This window comes from Mobula birostris, chromosome 11 (assembly GCF_030028105.1).
Source record: "Mobula birostris isolate sMobBir1 chromosome 11, sMobBir1.hap1, whole genome shotgun sequence".
Classification (NCBI taxonomy): domain Eukaryota; kingdom Metazoa; phylum Chordata; class Chondrichthyes; order Myliobatiformes; family Myliobatidae; genus Mobula; species Mobula birostris.
In genome coordinates this window covers 49,951,248-49,975,693 of record NC_092380.1, presented here as the reverse complement: position 1 = coordinate 49,975,693, position 24,446 = coordinate 49,951,248, and the positions used below count along the sequence as shown (strand labels likewise).

The 24,446-nt window shown below is 39.7% G+C and overlaps 1 protein-coding gene across 8 annotated transcripts in view; it reads right to left on the bottom strand.

Annotated features, from left to right (window-relative positions):
- phf21aa (PHD finger protein 21Aa) overlaps window positions 1-24,446 on the bottom strand; it is a 385,951-nt gene that overhangs the window by 31,869 nt on the left and 329,636 nt on the right. For 7 of the 8 annotated variants that reach the window (XM_072272213.1, XM_072272218.1, XM_072272212.1 and 4 more), the window contains 4 exons: window positions 13,726-13,777; window positions 9,865-9,944; window positions 7,657-7,717; window positions 1,980-2,134 (listed from right to left, as the gene is read on the bottom strand). In XM_072272213.1, coding sequence (XP_072128314.1) covers window positions 1,980-2,134; window positions 7,657-7,717; window positions 9,865-9,944; window positions 13,726-13,777 — 348 coding nt within the window. Of the gene's footprint in view, window positions 1-1,979; window positions 2,135-2,184; window positions 2,208-7,656; window positions 7,718-9,864; window positions 9,945-13,725; window positions 13,778-24,446 lie in introns of all 8 variants that reach the window. The other variant, XM_072272216.1, reaches the window with a different exon arrangement.

Genomic DNA, 24,446 nt, shown 5'->3' with positions numbered 1-24,446 from the left:
GCAATAGTCAATCAGTTCTAAAGGCACTAACAGCAACTGGTTCACCAATGAATTCTGATGAAACAGCAAGTGGCTGATTAGATTCTACAACATTTAATGGTTTTGAGCAACAGCGAACCAAGATTCTATGCAGCAAAATGCTAATAAACTATACTCTATGCTTCAAAACAAGACACTTAAAACCTTCAGAGTTTAAGTTTTGTACTATTGGCAGTGACATCAATGATGGGTAAGGAAATATTCATTTCTGTTAACAATAGTTAATAACTATTTCTAAGTAATGAAGTTATATCTAGTTTTCCCCAAATATGCCTTTGCCATTGAAAATTATTAACACATCACTATAAATATACTAATGTGATCCCTGTTTCGTAAGACAATAAGATATAGGAGCAGATATAGGCCATATGACCCATTGAGTCTGCCCCGCCATTTCATAATGGCTGAACCATTTTTCTTCTCTGCCCCAGTCTCCTGCCTTTCCTCTGTATCCCTTCATGCCCTGACCAATCAAGAATCTGTCAACCTCTGCCTTAAATATACATAAAAGCTTGGCCTCCACAGATGCCTATGGCAACAAATTTCCCTCTCTCTGGTTAAAGAAATTCTTCCTCATCTCTGTTCTAAAAGGACACCCCTCTATTTTGAGGCTGTGTCCTCTGGTCTTAGACACTCCCACCATAGGAAACATCCTTTCCACATTCACTCGATCAAGGCCTTTCACCATTCGATAGGTTTCAATTAGGTCACCTCTCATTCTTCTAAATTCGAGTGAATACAGGCCCAGAGCCATCAAACACTCTTCATATGACAAGCCTTTTAATCCTGAAATCATTTTTGTGAACCTCTCCTTTGAACCCTCCTCAGTTTCAGCACATTCATTTTAAGATAAGGGGCCCAGAACTGCACACAAGACTCCAAGTGAGGCCTCAGCAGTGCTTCACAAGGTCTCAATATTACATCCTTGCTTTTATATTCTAGTCCTCTTGAAATGAATGTAATATCGTATTTGCCTTCCTTACCACAGACTCAACCGCAAATTAACCTTTAGGGAATCCGGCACAAGGACTCCCAAACTTATTTGCACCTCAGATTTTTGTATTTTCCTCTCCATTTAGAAAATAGTCAACCCTTTCATTTCTTCTACCAAAGTGCAGGACCATACACTTCCCAACACTATATTCCACCTGCTACTTCTTTGCCCATTCTTCTCAAAAGTACCTGCTCCTCCACCAATCTTTGTATCGTCTGCAAACTTTGCAACAAACCCGTCAATTCTATCATTCAAATCACTGACATATAACGTAAAAAGAATCAGTCCCAACTCCCTGTGGAACACCATTAGTCACTGGCAGCCGACCAGAAGCGCCTTTATCAATGCTCGAACCTTTTCTGTAATATCATGTGCTTGTAAAGCAGCCTCATGTGTGGCACCTTGTCAAAGGCCTTCTGAAAATCCAAGTTCATACTTCATGTTAATTAGTATTGTGGAAACTGGGTGAGCCACTCACAACGCATATTGATTACTTACATCTGAAAGCATGCAAAACTTCATTGTCTGGGATATGTCAAATTGAAAGCAACAAAATTTCATTTCATTATATTATAATAATAATGCTAACAATAATTGAAGAGTCAATCCATTCTTCTAGAGAATGGACTTAGAGCAATCAAGAATACATCAAGAATATAGACAGGAATGTTAACCACGGTTGCAATATACTGTATGATGCACTTTGCACTGCATACAATAATATTGTGCTGTTGTGTGAAGCTGGAAGCTTTGTTTAGTAACTACATGCATAGAAGAGATGTAGAAAGAAATGAAGGTGAAGGGTGAGGAGGAAGTGTGGGAAGCTCACGTTTTTGTTCAAATGACTGTTATTCCATTTTTATAGACTGCCGCCCATGTTAAAATATTACGTAAACTGTGAAAATGAATGCTCTGGCTAGGTAACCCTGTGAAATATGTAACTTACATCTACAGAGCTGGGACTGGATGCAGACTGTGCTGAAGCAGCAAAACTGAGCAAATTCTCTGTTTTTTCGAAATCTGGGGAGGCAGGATGACTCGGAGGGGAGGAAGGTGCCATTGCCCCCAAACCCAACACGTGATTGTACTTAGGAGGGCGACCTACACGTAAGAAAGAAAACAAGAACAACAAAATATATACAAACACATACCTTCAACCATTGATCCTCATTGGCTGCCATTAAGAGAAAGGGGGAGCACAGACAGCGTTAATACACAATTGTACGTTTAAAGTCAAAACAAGGAAAATGCAGTAACAAATGGCATTAATTGATTAACAAATGGAATAAAATGAAGTTAATAAATTTGTCATAATAAATGTTACTTGATTTACAACGTACAGATGTTTAACACTAGGATGAAACTATTAATTGCAATATAGTAATTTTTAAGAACTAAATGTAATGAATTTTAAACGTTATGGATTTTCCTATCAGAATTCCAAAATACTTCAGATTTAAATATCAAGCAATCAATAAAAAAGTTAAGAATCAATCATAAGATGATCCTCAAAACCAATACCGGGAATTGTTGTTTTAAAGGTTTTAATAAAATCAACCTACCATAGATTGGAAGGCCAGTGTGTATTGTACTACAGTAGCTATTTCAATCTCAATTCTAATACACAACTTATTACATTTGATGGATTTAAAGTCACTCTAACTTCAGTTTCTAAAATTAAAAGTCATTTATAAAAGATCTCCTCCAGAAATTTACATTGAGGAATGCTGGTCTTAATAATAAGAACACAAATTTGATACCATCTCAGCAATAACAAAAAAGGGGGTCTTCACCGATGTTGCAATGAGAATGAAGATTTGGAGGATGCAGTCACTGAAAGCACTGCTTAAAGGCAGTCCACTATTTACACTAGGTATCTGCGCTGATTTTGTTCACTTACAATCAACCAAAAGAACATGTCAGCATACACTGAATGAATCCCCCCGTTGATAACTATAAAGAACCAATACATAGTTTTATAGTACTGCAGTAGTTTTGGTAATGTTCTAATTTATTCTGTATTTCATTTAAATACATTATTTGTTACTCAGTTAAATGGTAGTTTGTTTTTTATATACTTTTTTAAAACTACTTCCATGAAACTTTGGCTAATTGGTCCAGCTGCTTAATTGGGCCAAAATGTACAGTCCCAATGTGTCCAGAACACACTATACATTAAAAAATAGTGGCCTTTTACTACACGTTTTTATGTAAGTAATAATGTTGATAAAAAGAGTGTGATAGATAAAGTTCGTGTTTATACTGAAGATAGTTAATTCTACTCAGTAGAGCGATAGATAGATATTTTATTGATTCCAAAGGAAATTAGTGTCACAGTAGTATTGCAAGTGCACAGATATACAAATATAAGAGAAGTAAGAAAGAATAAAATATAAGTTACCTCAAATAGTCTAATAGAAGTAGATCATCACTTCCCCAGCTATAGGTTGACTCATTATACAGCCTAATGGCCAGGGGTAAGAATGACCTCATATAGCGCTCTTTGGAGCAGCGCAGTTCTCTTCGTCTATTACTGAAAGTGCTCCTCTGTTCAGCCAAGGTGGCATGCAGAGGGTGAGAAACATGGTCCAAAATTGCCAGGATTTTTCCATAGGGTCCTTTGTTCTACCACAACCTCCAGAGTGTCCTGTTTGACCCCTATAACAGAACCAGCCTTTGTAAAATAAATCATTTTATTGAGCCTGTTGGCATCACCTGTGTTGATGCCATTGCCCCAGCACACCACTGCATAGAAGATTGTACTGCCGACAACAGACTGGTAGAACATGTGAAGGAAAGGCCTGCATACTCCAAAGGACCTCAGTTTCCTCAGGAAATACAGGTGACTCTGGCCCTTCTTGTACACAACCTCTGTGTTGGCGCTCCTTTCACGTCTGTCATCCAGGTGCCCCCCCCCCCCCCGGTACTTGTAGGTCCTCACCATCAATAGTAACAGGGAGCTTAGTCTTCCTAAAGTCCATCATCATCTCCTTTGTCTTACTGAGGCTGAGCTGCAGATGATTCAGTTTGCACCATTTGACAAACTCCTCCACCAGGGCCCTGTATTCATCCTCTTGACCTCCCTTTATACACCCAGCTATTACGGAGTCATCAGAGAATTTCTGCAGATGACTTGACTCAGTGAGGTCTCCAAAGTCCGAGACATATACGGTAAACAGGAAGGAAGCCAATACAATCTCCTGTGAGGCTCCAGTGCTGCTTATAGCCATGTCTGACACAGTTCAGAGCCGCACAAACTGTGGTCTGCCAGTCAGGTATTCCATTATCCAGGATACAATGGAAGTGCCAGCCTGCATTAAATAGAGCTTTTCCCCCAGCAATGAGGGCTGGATGGTATCAAAGCCACTTGAGAAATCAAAAAACATGGTCCTCCCAGTGTTGCCCTGCTGATCCAAATGGTAGGAGGCTCTGTTCAGCAGGTAAGTGACAGCATCGTCAACTCCGATGTGCTCTTGGTAAACAAACTGTAAGGGATCGAGATCTGATCTGACCAGGAATTAGAGGTGAGCCAGGACAAGACTCTCTAGGGTCTTCATGATGTGTGAGGTCAGGGCCACTGGACGGCAGTCATTCAAGACTTTTGGTTGGCCTTTCTTGGGGTTAGGGCCCTTTCTAGGCTGAGACTCAGATTGAAAATGCGCTGTAGAACTCCACACAGTTGCTCAGCACACTCATTGAGGACCTTGAGGTCACACTATCTGGTCCCAATGCCTTGCTGTGTTTGAGTTTCCCCACAGCCCTTCTCACCTGCTAAGTAGTGAAGATCAGTTCATGATGACTGGGGAATTGGTGGAAGGGGCTGGGGGAGGTGAAGATTGGGACAATAGCATTTGGTATGTGGAGTAAAGGATATCACTGAAAAACGATATTCTTGTGTTCCTGCAGAATGAGTTACCTCCTTATTATATTGCTTTGTACAATATGTCACTACTTATTTGCTTAGTAGTCTGGAAAGAAAGAAAATTAAAAATTGCAGATATTGGAAATCTGAAATAAGACCTGGAAATGCTGGAAAGGCAGCATCTACAGAAAGAGAAAAAGAGTTAATGTTTTAGGTCAAAGACTCTTTGTCAGAACTGGGCAAGAAAGAAAGCAAATTTCTGCGAAGATGGGGAGTAACGAATTGAAGGAACATCTTCAATATGGGGATGCATGCTTTGCCATGGTGTTCCCATGTACTCTATCTGCTGTTCCCTGCGCAGCCTTCTTTATATCAGTGACACCCAATGCAGATTGGGGATAGCTTTGTCAAGCACCTTCACTCTGTCTGCCATAAAAGACAAAACTATTGTAATTTGACTTCCCATTTGCATTCTGACATATTTGTCCACGCCCTCCTCTACTGCCATGATGAGGTCAAACTTAGGTTGGAGGAGCAACACCTCATATTCCATCTGGGTGGCTTCCAATCTAATGGGATGAACATCAATTTGACTAATTTACGGTAATTTTCACTCCCACCCCCTCTCTCTCTTGCTCATTCCGCATTCTGGTAAGCCTCTCACCCATTCTCTTCTCACACTTGTCCATCAACTCCCTTTGGTTCTTCTCCTTCCCTTTCTTCCACAGTCCACTGTCCTCTACTATTAATTTCTTCAGCCCTACACCTCTTCCACTTATCCCCACTTAGCTTTACTTCACCCTCTCTCCCACCCACCCACCTTCCCCTTGACCTAGTTTCATCTATCAACTGCCATATTGCACATCTTCCCCTCCTCTCACCTTCATATTCATCTCCTTCCTTTCCCTCCTGATGAAAGGTCTCAGCTCAAAACTCAACTATTTATTCCCCTCCATAGATGCTGCCTGACTTGCTGAGTTCCTCCAGCATTCCGTGTGCGTTGCAAGTATCAAGATCATCTAGTCAATGGAATAATTGGGGGAATTATAAATAAAGAATGAAAACTATGAGTTGAGATCTGTTATAAAGGGAGAGTACATGAGGCTAAAGGATATGCTGAGTAGGTCTGGCTATATTAATGAAGAGAGAAAAACTGAGCCAGTATCACTTACAGCCAAAACAGCCAATTCTGATGCAGATAGAGAAAGTTATACTTTCAGTTGTACCTTTAGTTCTGAAGGCTGCAAAGTGTCCTGACAAAAGACGAGGCATACGTTGGGTTGTGTTATAACAGTGCAGGAGGCTATAGACACATAGATTGGAGTGGAAAATTAAGGAGGCAGACAAAAATGAACACCGAGTCACCCTGAAGAATGAATGTAGGTGCCCTACAATGCAGATACCTGATCTACATTTGGTTTCTACAATGTAGAGATTACATTGTAAAAACTGGATTTAGTATGCAGGATTGGAAGAAGTGCAATTAAATGGCTGTTTCACTTGTTAGCCTATATTATAGGAAGTGAAGAGATAATGTCCATAATTACATGAAAAAAATACTAGAAGATGAGTGGTTGATGGAACAGAAGAGCAGACCAGAGAGTTGCAAAGCTAATGGTCCCTTTAAAATGCTTAAGGTGGAAGAGAAAATGTTTGGCAGTGAAATCTAGCTGAAGCTGGCAGAAATTGTAGAAAACAGGCTTGTGAGATGAAAGACTGGGACCAAAGAAATTCTATCTTTCCGCTGTCAAAGACAGAAGACACTGAGCGAGGATACAGGGATCTGTCAATTATAGTAAAAGGGAAGTCAGTGTTATTCTTGAGTAACACACAAAAATTGCTGGAGGATCTCAGCAAGTCAGGTAGCATCCACGGAGGGAAATAAACAGTTGAAGTTTCGGATGAGACTTTTCAACTGCACTGATGAAGTCTTGATGAAAAACCTCGACTTGAAATGTTGACTGTACATTTCCCTCCACAGATGCTGCCTGCCTGTTCCACCAGCATTTTGTGTGTGTTGCTCAAGATTTCCAGAACCTGCAGAATCTTAGTGTGTCTGTTACTATTGATTTTTGATTTGCAATTGTATCAAATGTTAATGTTTTTTGAAATGTTGAACATTGTTCAGTAATGACAAACGTGCAAAGCTCTCAGCCTCGCAATTCTTGGAAATCAGACGTCAGTGTGTGATATGGAGAAAATATTTGAAGACACTGCTAGTAGTGTGATACAGAGATATTATCTGAGTACAAGGCTTGAAACTACTAGATTACCGCAGTACAATAGAGTGGTTACAAGTCTTATGCTCAGCAAACGAATGTTTTGACGTAGGAGTTAGAAATGTATTGTTACCAAAATGGAGAAGTTCTCAAGGCTTGCGGCTTGTAGAGAAACATTTCTAAATTGGGTATTAGCTGATATCCAAGAGTATCCATATCGATTTATTCTTTTTGGACAAGTGCATGCTCTTCACAATGGTGCTCAAATTTTTGATTTCTTTAAAAATCAAGTCGTTTTTAATAGTAATAACTTATTATCTTTAATATGTATTGATATGAACAGGTAAGCTAAAGGGAATGTATACTTATTGAACAAATTTCCTTTAGACAAATGAAAAATTATTTTGTTACATTACTTATGCTTTCAAAACCAAGGCTTTATTTCTCAAGACTAGTTGTGCCATCCCTTATTAGTTATAGTGAATGACAAGTAAAAGTGAACAATAGAACTTCCAAATATTCACTTGTTTACACAAAGTTACCTCTTCTCCGTGTCCCAGGCTGCACAGGACTGTTCAAGTAAGTTACTGCAGATTTTTTGCGCTGTATTACAAAGAAGAAAATAGTGCAAATCTCAGAAACAAAGAATAAAACAATTCGTCCCCTGGTTTGCATGCTCTTCCCACTAACCCTGATCCCTCTGATTCTATCATTGCAAATTCAAAAGGCATTTCATAATGCTACCGAGAAATCCAAACGTTAGTTTACAAAAGTAATACAAAAACCAAGAATTTATATAGTTATTACAGATATACGATATAAAGCTTATTAAAACACTATAATACAGCATTCTAAAATGTATTGAGATATAATTACATTTATTAACAGTATATTTAAAATATGTATTAATTCATGTTAACTATTTGAAAGTATTAAAATTAGAGATTTACATGTTTAATGGATGGCAATAAATCTATGACATCATACAGAAATCATCCTTGATATTTATTCCCATTTAATCCTTTGAGTACCAAACAGGTTAAATTTTTTTATTATTCTCTCCATCCTATATGAGAAAATCTCTTTTTTAAAAATTCTTAATAAGCAGAATTAATGATAGCCTGAGTGGAAGGCAGGTTAAAAATTAACTAGCCTGCAAAATTAGATTGCAGAGTTGATCTCTTCTACTGATTATGGAAGTATTAAAGTGGCTTCCTGAAAAGGAGCTTACACCAAATTAATCAATTCTCAAAACAACTGAAAATAATTCAGAAAATTACTGAAGGGCATGGGAATAGCACAGACTGGAAAGATTCAACTATTCCTATCAAAATGTTTCCTAAGTTGATATTGCAATTGTATAAAATATGACCTTGTTTGGGTTTTGGAATTACGGGTATTTTGGTGCTCTTAATAACAGAATTTATTGTGCAGTTTCAATCTATCAATCTAAGTACTGAGATGTTGGGAACTGGAATTTCCATGGTTTGCCTAATTACACTGAACAGCATTTTTTTCCAAAAGTGTTGTTTCCTCTGAATTTTTTTTTGTTTATAATAGACTGCTTGAAGCTGAACACAAATAAAATTTCAGACTACTTGTATCACGTAGCAATTTGAAGAAATAAGAAATTAACTTTCATTGAATATAATGTGTTTAACTGCACAATTGTGCTGACACTTTGCAATAGTTCAATGAAGCTAAAAATGTTTTGTTAATGAACTTTGTTTGTACTCAATGTCCGAGGCTTCTCGCTTTAAGTGCCCAACAATATTTAGCCAGCATTGATGGATATCAGTTGTCCTGATACTGTTTCTCCATGACCGCAATGTCCTGGTGAAACCTTTCACCATGTTTATCACTGATAGCGCCAACATTTGCAGGGAAGAAATCTAAATGGGAATTCAGAAAATGAATCTTTAGTGACATGTTGCACTTCATGGTTTTGTATGCTTGAAGCATGTTGCCAACTGGCTGCACATCATTTGGTGCTTTGTGGCTGCCAAGAACATTTTCAACATCCTTAAATGCCTTCCATGCAATTTTCTCCTGTCCCTCTAGGAGTTCTTCAACTTGCCTATCATTGATGATCTGTTCGATTTGTGGACCAAAAAAAAAGTCTTCCTTAATCTTGACATCAGTTATTCTGACTTGAATTATGAATTGAAAAATAAGATATAGACAATTTCAAAAAAATGGTGCATAGTGGGGAGATTTCATGGTGACCTTCATGATCAGCAGCCCAAAATCCATAAGATATATCTAGAAGTATTCAGGAAGCAAAATCTTTGTTTTCCATTGTTATTTATCTTAGCTCAACGTGAGGTTGGTGATGTTCACCGATAAGGACTATGTAACAATATTAACTATACGAGAAGGCATCTTTAATGATTTAAATACAGTCATAGCATCATTCTGCATGGAAACAGGTTCTTCTGCCCAACTAATCCATGCTGACTATATGTCCCAGTGAGCTAATCCCATCTGCCTGCATTTGGTCTATAGCCCTCTAAACATCTCCTATCCCTGTATGTATCAAGATGTCTTTTAAATTTTGCTAATGTGCCCACCTCAAACACTATTTCTGGAAGCTCATTCCAAATACGCACAAGCCTGTAAATGAAGAGAGTGCTCCTGATGTTTCTTTCAAAACTCTTGTCTGTCCTTAAACCTATGCCCTCTTGTTTTTAGCACCCCACTCCCTTGCAAAAACTAGGTGTTGGATGAAGTTTAGGATACTAAATTAGTACCTCTGGTTCAAAGATCGCTCCACTATACACTGGATTTGCAGTTGTTCGTCGTTTCCTTTCTTGTCTCTTGCTTTGTATTTCTGTGTAAAATCAAAGATAGTAGTTACAGGAAAACAAAATACTTCCAGTACACTTGCACGTAAAAAAAAATATATATACATACATATATATACACACACACACACACACACACACACACACACACACACACACACATACACTTATATATATATGTATATATATATATACTTTGCTTTTCCTCAGTATTCATTCTTAAGTTTCCTCAGCAACAAGACCGGAGCAATCTATTTTCCTTTTCCTCATATGGTACCCCAGTGGACCAGGACAAGAATCTGATGCCTTCCCTGCTGCACCAGCTCCTTAGCCACTCATTCATGTTCCCTAGCTTCCTACTTGTACCCTCACTGACGCATGGCATTGGAGTAATCAGCAGATTATTTGACGTACTGCTTTTTAGCCTTCTGCAGAACCTCATTCTTTTTCTCCCCCCATGTCATTGATACTATAGGGCAAGGGTTCTCAACATTTTTTATGCCATGGACCCTTACCATCAACTGTGGGATCCATGGATGCTAGGTTGAGAATCCCTGTTGTAGGGTAATGTGATGGATGACAGATGACAAATATTGTTCAAAATAGAAACTGTTCTACATAATTCACAAACACGATATTGAGTTGTGTTCACTTTAAGAGACAGTTTCTGACTTAATGGCATCAGTGTAAGGCGACTGTTCTTGGTTTGTTTGGAATGGAAATAAAGGGCTAAGTCTTTGGTTAAGCACACAAAACAACTCTCACATGCTTTATTCACAAAATCATACATTGGTGACCCCAACACTCTTGGACAATTCCAGATTTGCTCAGCAACATGTCAACCAATGCAGTTACTTTGAACCTGCCCAAGTTTTGGGAGCAGCACACTACTGTGTGGTTTGGAGCTCATGTTGCAAGGAATCATTGCAGACAATACCAAATTTTACTACATTGTAGCACTGCTAAGTAGTTTCACTGTAGCCACAGTGGTGAGTCCACTAGAATAACTGTCTGCATACGGTAAGTATGTCACTGAAAACTCAAGTATTATAGACTTTGGGACTGCAAGTCTGAGCAGGCCAAACAGCTGTTCTCCTTGCCTGGCCTGGGTGACGCTAGACCTTCAGAACTAATGGACCACATGCTATCTCTCCTGGGCAATCACCATCCTTATTTTATTTTTAAAGAACTCTTTATGCAACAAATACCTGATCAAGTTGCACAGCCCTCACTAATATACAGTGAAGGACTATAGGGAGCTTGCTAAAAGGGTTGATAGTCTACACTCAACCTCAGGCAGAGGTGCATCATACCTCCTTTCCCTGTCTCAATAAGCCTCGTCAGCAGACAAATGCCAGCGGTTCAATGTTTTTACCACGTACACTTTGGCACGAATACCAAGAAGTCCCAACCAACATACAGCTTTGACAACTTTTCAAGTGCTTAACCCAATATGGGCTGATTATTAACCCTGCTAAATGCCAGTTTGGTTCATCTACTATTGACTTGCTTGGCCATTGCATCTCCACAGAAGGTGCAAGCTGCTCTTATGAACTTTCCACTGCCCTGTACCACCAAAGCACTGCAAGAGTTTTTGGGTATGATGAATTTCTATCACTGCTTCATTCCGTGAGCTGATGAACTTATGCTGCCCTGTATAGTGGCCTTAAAGACAGTGCCACTAATTGCATGCTTGAGAGATCAGTACACATAACCAGAGCATTTGATCATACCAAATGAGCTCTTTTGAATGTGACCCTAATGGGGCACCCGCTCCCCAACGAACCAGTAGCCATCACTACTGACGCCTGAGACTATGCTGTGGGTGCCGTGCACAGTTAGTTGGAGGTGTGTGGCAGCCACTCGCCTTCTTCAGCTGGCAGCTGTATGCATCCCCACCACCCCCCCGCCCCCCGAGAGGAAGTACAGTGAGTTTCTCAGCCTCTACCTGGCCATCTGCCATTTTCATTTTCTACCGGAGCGTTGGCATTTCACAGCGTTCGTTGACCACAAACCGCTTGTGCACATGATGGCCAAAGCATCAGACCCCATGTCTACATAGCTGCAACTCCACCTGGTCTACGTTTCAGAATTCATAACTGGCATACAGGACAAAGGGAAAATAATGCTATGGCTAATTGCCTCTCACAGCCTGCCGATGCCATACATATCGGGTTTGACTATGTGTCGGTAGCTTGGTCGACTGCCACGCTGGAAGAGATTCAGGCTTACAGGACAGCAGTCACAGGCTGCAGTTGGCTGATGTCAAGCTCAGGGACACAGGTGTTTCTCTCATGTGCGATATCTGAACCGGGCACATCAACGTATACAATCTTTTATAATATATACAAAAACGCGTGTCTGTGTGTATATCCCTGTGTGTGTTTAATCTATAAAGAAAATGAGCATAAGTATTATGACTATACAAAATTCCTTAAAGGTATTTTCAATTACTTATGTTACTTAAGGATACTTCTGAATAAGATACTTTAAATATGGTTATAAGTTGTAAAAAAAAACACATATTCGGTTGTAATTAACCTGCAGATTACCAAAATCTACTCATTAAAATGAATTCCACACCCTCACCCAAAAGTTGCATTTTAAAACTGATTCTGCAGTGGAAGCTTATGAAAAATAAGCTTGAGTGGAAATTTGAAGATTAAAAGATTCCACCTCAAAACTTGCTCAATTTTGAATCTACCTTTAGCTGTTTGCACCCAAGAAGACATCTGTATTTCAGTCATCTGTCTAATTTAACAGATATAACTGATCAAAAATCAACTGATCTTGTAAACTAAGCTGAGCTTGTTTTATTATTTTATATTGAACATTGTGCCTTTTGAAAGCCACTGTCTTCTTGTATTATTGAGTTCACAGATTCTCACAGCATGAAATCAGCACCTTTAGTCCCACTGAGTCTACACAAACCACCAAGTACCCATCCACATTAATCGTACACTGCTCACATTTTATTTTCCCAATTCACCCACACTATAGGGGCAATTTACCACTGGCCATAAACCTACCAACCTGCATATCTTTGGAATGTGGGAGAAACTAGAGGACGACCCTGACTACACAAACAAGTTGAAAACATTGTGCTGCAGTTGACTGATTGTTGGAAGTTTCCTGCCAAACTACTGCTAAAAATGAGCTCAATTTGGCCAATGATTTCATTTCCTTTAAAACCAAGTTTCACTTTTTTCACCATCTCTTCTGAAGACAGTTACTTGATATGACTGGATACCTTGTAGCATTTTACCCAAGTAGCAAATGGCAATGGCTGATTTTCAGCTTACTTGATCATTCCCTTACCAAAGATCTAACTTCTTCCAGGCTAAGTATTTTAACAACTATGAGTAATCTCTCCCATTGTACTCCACAGCGCTCTTAAACCTTTCCTAACCTAGATGGGCTGAATCCAACTATAACAAACTAACTTCATTACATTCCTTGCTATTTTGACGTACACCTGTGCGCCCAAAAATGAGCATCGACTCTGGAAAGACCTAGTTTACAACAGTAAGTATTCTAACTTGTAGTGATTTAACCCACTAAGTGGGTTAGATCACTTACTTTAAATAAACTTCCTGCCTCCATATCAGCGTTTCTTTTTTCCATATTGAGGTCATTGATCCTATAATTAAAGAAAATAGACATGATCCACTACAACCTATTCTCAAATAAAAGGACCTGAATATTAATTGAACAAATTTATTGCTGTTGCTGGAAAGGCTCAAGAAAATGGCATGTGCAAAAGGTCTTACAAATATAAGAGAGAAAAGCAGCAAAAAAAATTCTTACCTTCAAGGTGATCATGTGTAACCAACCCCAGAGAAACCATGAATGCAACTTTCTGTACAAAATGAAAAACATAATCATGCCCATTTAATCTATACAATTGCTCAATGTCTTTTTATATCTCAATTTTACCTATTTCCTGCAGGCTATGCAGTTGGAGAAAGAAACTGGAAAATTTTGAACTACTAAGAGAAAGCCAGCAAAAACGCTCATGTGCTTTAAATGTTCAATCCAATTTTAACAAATAACTTAGCTCACAATAAAGATCAGCACACATTTTAGTTAATCTCATAATTTTATATTTTCTTTTATTATAGTGGATTTCGGTTAATTTGGCCATCTCTTAATTTGGGGCAGGAGACTGTTGCTGAACAGTTTCTAACGAGAGTCAGACACATGCATTTGCCGTCCTTATCATGCTCAGAGCAAACAGTTTTTAAATAGCATTAGGTGCATGTGTTTGTGTTTTAAAAAAGTGATATTTGTCACGGATAGTTGGCGAAAAATAAGCAGCAAGACAATTCAAAACTTTTGCTCACTGTGGTTTCAAGCACTTACGCTTGGAGGTGCCATGCATTAAGGTGGAAGTGAAAATTAAATGATTTCACTACTTCAACAAGTTAGAAATTATGAGGAATTTGAAAGTATCGACAATCATTTTGAATATGGCAATGAAAATGAAGATTTATAAGGTGCAATCATTGCAAGCTTCATATGAAGGCAGTCCATATCATATTTACACCAGGCGTCTGTGCTGATTTTGTTAATTTACAGTCAAGAGAATGTGTATACTGTATGAATTCCTCCATCAATAACTATTAGGAACTAATACAGTTTTATAGTACTGTAGCAGTATTGGTAGTGTTCTAATTTATGCTGTATTTCATTTAGACACATAATTTGTTACACAGTTAAATGATAGCTTGTCTTTTTTTTTTATATAGCTTTTTAACTGCTTGCATGGAACATCAGCTAATTGGGGTAGCTGCTTAATTGGGCAAAAATGTACTAGTCCCAATGTGTCTCAATTAAACGGAATCCACTGTTCATTCAAAATACCAAAAGCAATTCTACTTGCACAGCTTCAATAAGTAAATCATAATAGATTTTAGTATACAATCAAATCCCATACTAACAGTGTTGTCAGTTTTCTCAACTTGACACTATACATTGCACTTGAAGAGAACTATCTCACTATGATGATTTGCCATTTCACATACCAATTCTAGAAAATGGAAAGGCATAACAGGATATTTTAAAGATGGCCCACAATCAAAAGCTTCAACTGTATTTGATAACCCAATGAGCATGGAAAATTAGTTTACATACCTTAGGAAAATAACTAATTTAGTTGATTTATTATATTATAAGACCATAAGACATAGGAGTAGAATGACATCACTTGGCCCATCAAGTCTGTTCCATCATTCCATCATCGCTGATTTATTATCCCTCAAAACCCCATTCTCCTGCCTTTACCCTGTAACCTTTGACATCCTGACAAACCAAGAATCTTTGATTTAAATATACTCAATGACTCATCCTCCATAGCCATCCATGGCAATGAATTCCACAAATTTACTACCCTCTGTCTAAAGAAATTCCTCATTTCTGTTCTAAAGGGATGACTTTCTATTCTGATGCTATGCTCTGTGGTACTAAACTCACCCACTACAGGAAACATCCTCTCCACATCCAGTCTATCTAAGCATTTCAATATTCGATGTGTCTCAATGAGATCCTCCCTCGTTCTTCTAAACTCCAACGAGTACAGGCTCAGAGGCATCAAACATTCTTCACATGTTAACCCTTTCATTCCCCAAATCATTGTCCTGAACTTCCCCTGGACTTTCAACAATGCCAGCACATCTTTTCTTTGATAAGGGGCCCAAAACTGCTCACAATACTCAAAGTGTGGTCTGACCAATGCATGACGTAGCGGTTACTTGAAGAACAAACCAAATCTGCTGAGAGTCCAAGTGATGGAATTAACACTGTATGATGTGCTTCCAAATGACTGAGGTCCAAGTCGAAAAAAGTATATTTGATCCTTTACTATGAAACCAGCAAAGACAAACAATCTAATATAGCAATATTAGCAAAACTAGAGGAATCACTGAAATAAGCAAAGATCGTAAGTAAGCAAAGTTAGTGATAACACTAGTGGTCAACAAAAAATATTAATTCCCTGGCTCAACCCCTCTCAAACTAAACTAAATGAGGATAAAGCATGAATATGTAACTATACACATATTTTGCTTCTACCATGCCCCAACCATGTGACAAATTTGCATAACAAAATGCAATACAGGCAGGCAAAAAATAGATACGTGTTCCGATTTTTGGACCCATATAATACTTACAACTACGTACTACAAAATTAGGAGACATGAAGTCTTCACGGATAAACAAATGACTCCATACCGCTTCACCTCAAAAGGTCCAAAGTAGTCCAATCCTGCAATTGGAATGAGGTTAATCTGGAGATACCCTGTCCAGAGGCAGATCTGCCATCTACAGACATTCTGGAGTTGTCAACAAACAACATACGGAAACAGGATTCTTCTTATAGCTGTATTAGCGCCGGGAATCCCATATTTTGGTGCAATTTGGACAACATGTGTGTATAGCCACCATGTCCCACCTCTTGATCTACAGACCTCAGAAGGATATCTGAGATACAGAGATCCTTTGCCAGTATAACAGAATGTTTAGGCTCTTCAGGCATAGCTGTTCTCCTAAGCAGTCTACCAATTCCCGAACCAATATCTTCAAGTACTGGATTAAGCTTGAAAACATGGGTGTTCCTATTCACACTTTTTCCCCTTTACAAACTTGAGAATTCATCAGGATATCTCTTTCTTTGGCAAAACCAAATGACCTCCATTTCAGCCTAAGCTCCTCCACTGATGACAACCTTGGCCAATCTGACCTTTGGCCTTTTCAGCCTCTCTCTCCTGGCTGTTCTTCATCCAAATCAGACTAAGCAAGAGCCATGTTCAATTGCTTCCTCGCCCAACTAAGAAACAAGAGCAGGTTCTTAAATTTAAGAATCCAGGGCCATCTTCCTCAAATGGGTCAAAGACGAAAAGTGATGGATTGTACACGTTACTGCATCCACCTCCTCTTCAATCTGCACAGTATTCACTGCAACACTTCCCTTAACTTGCAGATCATCTAGCAGTAATTCTACAGAACAATCGGGCTTCACAGGCCATTTCCTTTCAGGCTCAAGAAGATACTGAGGCCCTGTCTCCCATGGTTCATTCTTCAGGAATGCTTTCACCTTGAACCTGCTAGAGGCCACAGCTGCTGGGTTGCTTTACGTGCTACATACCTCCATGGAGATGCCTGTGAGGCCTTAAGAATTTCTGAAACTGTTTTCAATGAAAGTTTGGAACCTAGAAGTTTCATTCTTGATATACTTCAGTGCAGAAGAACTATCAGTCCAAAAAACTGAGTAATGACGCTGCACGTGCAACTCTGTCCTCCACAATGTGTTAATAAGGCTTGCCATTGCAGCAGCTGTGAGCTTTTTGGAGGGATGGAAATTGACTTCAATTGAGCTACCCTAGATTTTCCCATGATAAAAGCAATGTGCACCACACAGCATGTGTCATGCAACAATAAGTAGGTAATTGCTCCATGGCCATCTTCGCTTGCATCTGTAAAGTGATGTACTGTGCAACAGTAGTTTCTCAAAAATCCAGGGGTGTCAACCATCTAACAAACCTTGATGTCTTCCAAGTGGCAGAGTTCTTCCAGCAAGCTTGTCCACTCATGAGCAACTGATGTTGGCATAATGTAATTTCAGCCAAACTCTTCCTTGCATAAATCTTGTGGGATCTTCTTAACTGATAGCACCACCAGATTTAAAGTTCCTAAAGAATCATAGGTGGAACTAATGATAGAGAGGATCCTCTTTCTGGTGAATAGTCCACCTTGGATTGTGATCTTAAACTTGAAAGTACAGGTGTCCCCCGCTTTTCGAACGTTTGCTTTACGAAACCTCACTGTTACGAAAGACCTACATTAGTACCCTGTTTTTGCTTTCAGAAGCTGTTCTCACTGTTATGAAAAAAATCAGCGCGTGATAAAAAGTAAGTGCGCGATAAAAGGTAGCACGTGCCCTGAGCAGCCGCTCTCCCCTGGATTCGGAACGGCATTGCTTTAACACGTGCCTGTGAGCAGCCATTTGCGAGATGAGTTCTGAGGTATTGGAAAAGCCTGAAAGAGCTCGTAAGAGTGTTACACTTAGCGTAAAACTAGAAATAATTAAGCGTTTCGATCGTGATGAACGAAGTAACGACAACGTGAGTTTGGCTTGTGGAAGCTGACGAAGATGATGTTGAAGAGGTTTTAGCATCCCATGACCAAGAACTGATAAATGAAGAGCTGATGCAATTGGAAGAGGAAAGGATAACAATTGAAACCAAATGCAGTAGCGAACTGAACGTGAAGCAACTGCGTGAGATTTTCACTGCAATGATAAAGTACGACTTTAAATTTGAAAGGGTACATAGGTTTAGGGGATATTTGCAGGATGGTTGAGTGCTTACAAAGAACTGTATGATAGAAAAATGCGTGAGGCTCAGCAGTCAAGCAAGCCTTCCACATCAGCCACAGCAGACGATGAACCTCGACCTTCAACATCAAGGTGGACAGTCATAGGAGAAGATGAGCTGCCTGCCCTGATGGTAACAGATGACGACGAGATGACACCCCAGTGTCCCACCATCCCAACCCCCAGGCCGCGGACAGATACTGATTCGCGGAGAATGCAGCAGTAGCCGGGAGGCACACAGCACATCTTTACGAAAAAAGCCGAAATAAACGTGCTAATTAATTAGGTGCCGCCTGACAGGTAAATGTCCGCCCAGATCAGAGGCGATGCAATCGGCAATTGCCTATTGCCTCTGATCTGGGCCGACAATTACGTGCCGGGCGGCACCTAATTAATTAGCATGTTTATTTCGGCTTTTTTCTTAAAGATGTGCTGTGTGCCTCCCGGCTACTGCTGGACCGCTGCATACTTCGCAGATCGGTATCGGTTCGCTGCCCGGAGGGTGGGGGCCACTGCACCACCCAAACTCTGACGACTCGGCCTAACACACCATCATCAGTGTGCTCGGCAAGCTGTCTTCCCGATTCCTGTAAGTGATACTACACCGTACATACATTATTTCTACTTTATATAGGCTGTGTATTTTTACGTGTTATTTTGTATGATTTGGCAGCTTCATAGCTTAAAGGTTACTGGAGAGAGTGTTTTTGCCAACAGCGCTTGCATGAGATTTTCTGCTGAGAGTGCTTGCGCCATGTTTTTTGCCGACGGCGCTTGCGTGAGATTTTTGCTACGGACAACAGTGTGGGCAATGATTGTGGAAAAGTATTTCTACTTTATATAGGCTGTGTATTTATCATAGCATTCCTGCTTTTACCACATTTTACTGTTACTTTAGGTTTTCTGTGTTATTTGGTATGATTTGGTAGGTTATTTTTTTGGGTCTGGGAACGCTCAAAAATTTTTTCCATATAAATTAATGGTAATTGCTTCTTCGGCGTAAAGCATTTCGGCACGAAAGGTTTCATAGGAACGCCCTACCTTAGCGGGGAAATACGGGACAGTTGGCAACCCTACACCTCACAGACTGTCTCAGACTGGCTGTCTGTAGTTATGAGCCAAGTTTCAGGGAACTACCAGAAAGTATTCAGCCCCAAACATCACACTGAGTGCAACAGTCAATTTTTATTCATTTATTTTTCGTGTTGAAATAAAATTATATAATGAAACTTAGAATTAAAGGTGTGAAGTATTGTAATACTCTTAAAGAAAGACAGCTATGGCCTGTTTGATATGCCAGTTACAGTATTTTCTTGTTTGAATTAATTTGAAAGTTTGACAAAAGTGTTTTGTGTAATTCAGATACAATTAGCCCAAATAAAAGGCCTCAAATTGGAAGTACAATCTGAGCTGTTCTTTTCTCTAAATGATTTAGTAGGTAGATCTTGCCTTTCACTTAGGTCGAGGTAGGGGATCTTGGGCTTAAAAAGGTTGGTGACCACTACTCTGTATCTTGGCTAAGGTCACCATCAAGTCAGCAAAACAAAACCTCAGCAGATCTGCATCTTCTGCTGGTACTTTAATCTGATGAAATATTGATTCAATATCTGCCATTTTCACAACTGGTTCTTTTCAGTTTTATGCCGCTTTTGAAGACTCAATCTATTCACTAAAGCTTTGGCACTATAATTAATTTCTCTTTTGCCAGCCCCACCATCATGGTCGCTGATGTCAGTTCCATGCTTCGATTCATTCATGTTACTTTCTCCTTAATACATTTATTTCGCCCGTAGCACATTCGCAAAATGCATCAGTGATATTCCATTCAATAAAGATAGGCAACCAACAAACTGCACATCTACAGTGCTTAAACCAGACCAAACAATTCAAATGTTGGGAACCGGAAGGATATTTCAGCACTCCAATAAAACAAAGCTATGATGAAATTTTAAGGGAATTGGGGGACATAAGAAATGATTCTCTGATTCTGGTAAATAGCAGGTTAAAATTAAATGCCAGCTTGTGTATGCTCTGTTCTGTGAAAAGTTGCAGAGACTGTCCTTGACTGAAAGAACTGCCCTCAGTTTGTTTAAATTAACAACTCACAGCTGTCCCTTTGAGAACAACCCGTGGGCTGTATTCACATAGGTTGCATACATCATGCCTCATGATGTCACATCACTGATCTATGTTCCCACCTTTGTCTATTCAAGTTTTACTGATAAGGCAAGAATTTGTCTGTAATTAAAACCTGTGATTTAGTGTACTCTCATCGAAGTAATTAAGTTTTGCTGTAACTGATCTGGTGGGAATACCCATGAAACTAACTGTTCTTTGTTTCGCCAGTTCTATAAATTGTCATGTTTCTGAGTGTTAGACAGAAAGCTCGTCAGAGCTGCCAGAGAGAGAGAGAAACTTTCTCTCTCTGATGATCGGCTCCGAATTTTTCTCGCCAGCTGAGCGCGAAGAAATAAACTGGTGAAAAGGATAAAGTAAAGACTTGTGTGTGGTGTGGTTATTTGGTCCGGTAAATTTAAGTTTACAGCTATGGACTCTCAGGCAAACACCACACAATCGAGCAACAGTCTCCAATGGATAGGCATCACTGACCATTCAAAATTGCGTTCAAAACAGAAATACACAGCATAAATCAACATAGGGTCGCAGATCATCCTACCACAAACTGCGATTCCAATTCCGCCAACAGGTCTGAGGCAATCGTTTGGTATAAATTTTTTGTTGACAAGATGTAGAGGTACTTTAAAACAAAGCAAAATCACTGAGAGACTGAGTATGGGAGTTGACACTGTATGATGCGCTTCCAAATAACTGAGTTCCAATTTGAAAAAAGTACCTTCGATCCTTTATTACGAAACCAGCAAAGACAAGTGATCTAGTTGTTGTCGTCGTGGTCGAGGATGACAGTCTTCATTCTGTTGATCTCTTATGGGCTCTCAAGTGGCTTATGAGTTCAATCTTGGCTTTGAAAGTTCTTCCGCACTCAGGACAGGTAGTTCCAGATGGCAGATCAGGCTTTGGTTGTTGCTGCCTCTCTTTCCATTTTCTTCTAATTCTGCACATCAGTTGGCTTTGAAAGTTGCTGTTCCTTCTCGGATGATGGCTTGCCAGAGTTTCCTGTCCTTGGCATTGGTTTCCTAATGGTTGATGTCAACGTTACATTTCTTCATGTTGGCTTTTAAGATGTCTTTGAATCTCTCCTGTTGTCCGCCTCTTTTACGTTTGCCTTCTTTAAGCTAGGAGTAGAAGATTTGTTTCAGCAGACGTTCATCTTTCATCCGAACAACATGACCGTTCCATCTTAGTTGGTTCTTGATGACGTCGGCTTCAATGCTTGTTGTTTTTGCTCATTTAGCACACTGACGTTGGTTCTTCTATCTTCCCAGCTGATATTTAAGATGTTTCGAAGACAGCGTTGATGGAACTTTTCAAGTGCCTTCAGATGTCGTCGGTATGTTGTCCAGTTTCTGATGCATACAGGAGCGTTGGGATTACCACTGCTTTGTACATTAACATTTTGGTGTCTGTTCGGATGTCACGATCACAAAAGACTCTTGTTCGGAGACGTCCAAAAGCTGTTCCAGTGCATTTAAGACGATGTTGGATCTCGTCATTAAGGTCAACTTTGGAGGAGAGGTTACTTCCAAGATACGGAAAGTGGTCCACGTTTTCCAGGGTTGTTTCGCCAAGTTGAAATGATGGTTCTATCTGATTTGTCTCAATTGGTGACAATTGATAGATGATCTGAGTCTTCTTGGAATTAATGGCAAGTCCAAGTTTCGTGTATGCACAGTGCAAGGCAGTCAGAATCTGTTGTAGGTGGTTTTCTGAAAGAGCTGCAACACTGTTGTCATCTGCGTATTGGAACTCGATGAGGGAACTCGTCTATGTCTTCGTTTTGGATTTGAGATGGGCAAGATTGAAAAGCCTGCCATCTGTTCTGTAGATAATTTCGATTCCTGGGGGTAGGTCGTCCTTGATAATGTGGTTGACTGTCGCAATGAAGATAGTGAACAAAGTTGGGGCAATCATGCATCTCTGTTTTACTCCTGATCTAACTTGAAAAGACTCACAGTTACTGTTGCTGACCATGACTATGACAAGCATGCCATCGTGGAGGAGTCTCAGGATTCTAATGTACTTTTCAGGGCATCCATAGGTGGATAGGACATCCCATAGGAGTTCCCTTGATACCAAGTCAAAGACTTTGGTGAGGTCAATGAATGCCATGTACAAAGGTTAAAGTTGTTCACAACATTTTTCTTGTAGTTTCTAGTATAGTGATATTAGCAAAACTAGCATAATTAGTGAAATAAGCGAAGATTGTAAATAAGCGAAGTTAGCAATAACTTTAGTTATTATAATAAATTAGTGTTCAACAAAAAAATATTCATTCCCTGGCTCAAACCCTCTCTAACTAAAATAAACTAAACCAGGACAAAGCGTGAGTAGTAACTACACTCATTTGCTTCTACCACGTCCAACCCATGTAATCTATAAAAATGTGCAACACAAAATAAAATACAGTCAGAAAATAGGTATACGGCTCCTACACCTTATAAGGTCTCAGCATCACATCCTTGTTCTTATGTTCTAGTCCTCTCATAATGAATGCTAACATTGCATTTGCCTTCCTTACTACTGACTAAGCCTGTAAGTTAACCTTTAGGAAATAGTGTACAAGTACTTGTGCCCCACTGATGTTTGAATTTCCTCCCTGTATCGAAAATAGTCTCTGCCTTTAATTCAAAGTGCATGACCACATAATTCCCTACACTATATTCCATCAGCCACTTATTTCCCCATTCTTCAAATCAGTCCATGTCCTTCTGTAGACTCAAAACAACAGGAATTCTGCAGATGCTGGAAATTCAAGCAACACACATAAAAGTTGCTGGTGAACGCAGCAGGCCAGGCAGCATCTCTAGGAAGAGGTGCAGTCGACGTTTCAGGCCGAGACCCTTCGTCAGCCTAGAGATGCTGCTTGGCCTGCTGCGTTCACCAGCAACTTTTATGTGTGTTGCTTGAATTTCCAGCATCTGCAGAATTCCTGTTGTTTGCCCAACCACTGAAGTTAGGTTAACTGGCCCACAATTTCCTTTCATCTGCTTCCCTCCCTTCTTAAAAGTGGAGTGACATTTGTAATTTTCCATTCATTTGGAACCATTACAGAATTTAATGATTCTTGAAAGATCATTACTACTGCATCCACAATCTCTTCAGCTACCTCTTTCAGAACCCTGGGATGTAGTCCATCTGGTCCAGGTGACTTATCTACCTTCAGACCTTCAAGCTGCCCAAGAACCTTCTCCTTACACTCACTTCTGTCCCATGACACTCTAGAATTTTTGGCATACTGCTAGTCTCTTCCACAGAGAAGACTGACACAAAAAAACTGCTTTCCAGTGTCATTTTCCAGTGGTCCAATATCTACTCCCACCTCTCTTTTGCTCTTCATATGCCTGAAAAAAAACTTTTGCTATCCTCTTTGATATTTCTGGCTAGCTTTCTCTCATGATTTATCTTTTCTCTCCTTATGGTTTTTTAGTTGCCTTCTGAAGGTTTCAGAAAACCAAATTATTGCTATATTTTATGCCTTCTCTTTTGCTTTTACACTGAGTTTGACTTCCCTTGTCTCCCATGGTTGCCTCATCCTTCCTTTAGAATACTATTTCATCTTTGGAATGTATCTGTCCTCAGCCTTCCAAATTGCCCCCAGAAATTCCAGCCATTGCTCTTTCATCATTATCCCTGCGAGTGAGCCCTTCCAATCAACTTCAGCCAGTCCTCTTATGACTCTGTAATTTCCCTTACTTCACTGTAATACTGACATATTTGACTTTATCTTCTCCCTCTCAAGCTGCAGGGTGAATTTTGTCAAATTTGATCAGGGCATGACTGCGCAAGTGCGTGGATGTCAGCCAGTGAGAAGAGTTTAAAAGGAGACAGTTTTATAGAGCGGGCAACTAGAGTAGAGGGAGACAGAGTAGGAAGGCTTTGGCTCAACGGGGCTCAGGTGATACTAGGTCGAGGCGAGGTAGGTTGCCTGTGCAGAATACAGACAGAAAGAATGTGTGTCAGGCCAGTGTTCTGTGCTCGGTGTCAGATGTGGGAAGTCCAGGAGACTCCCAGCCTCCCTGAC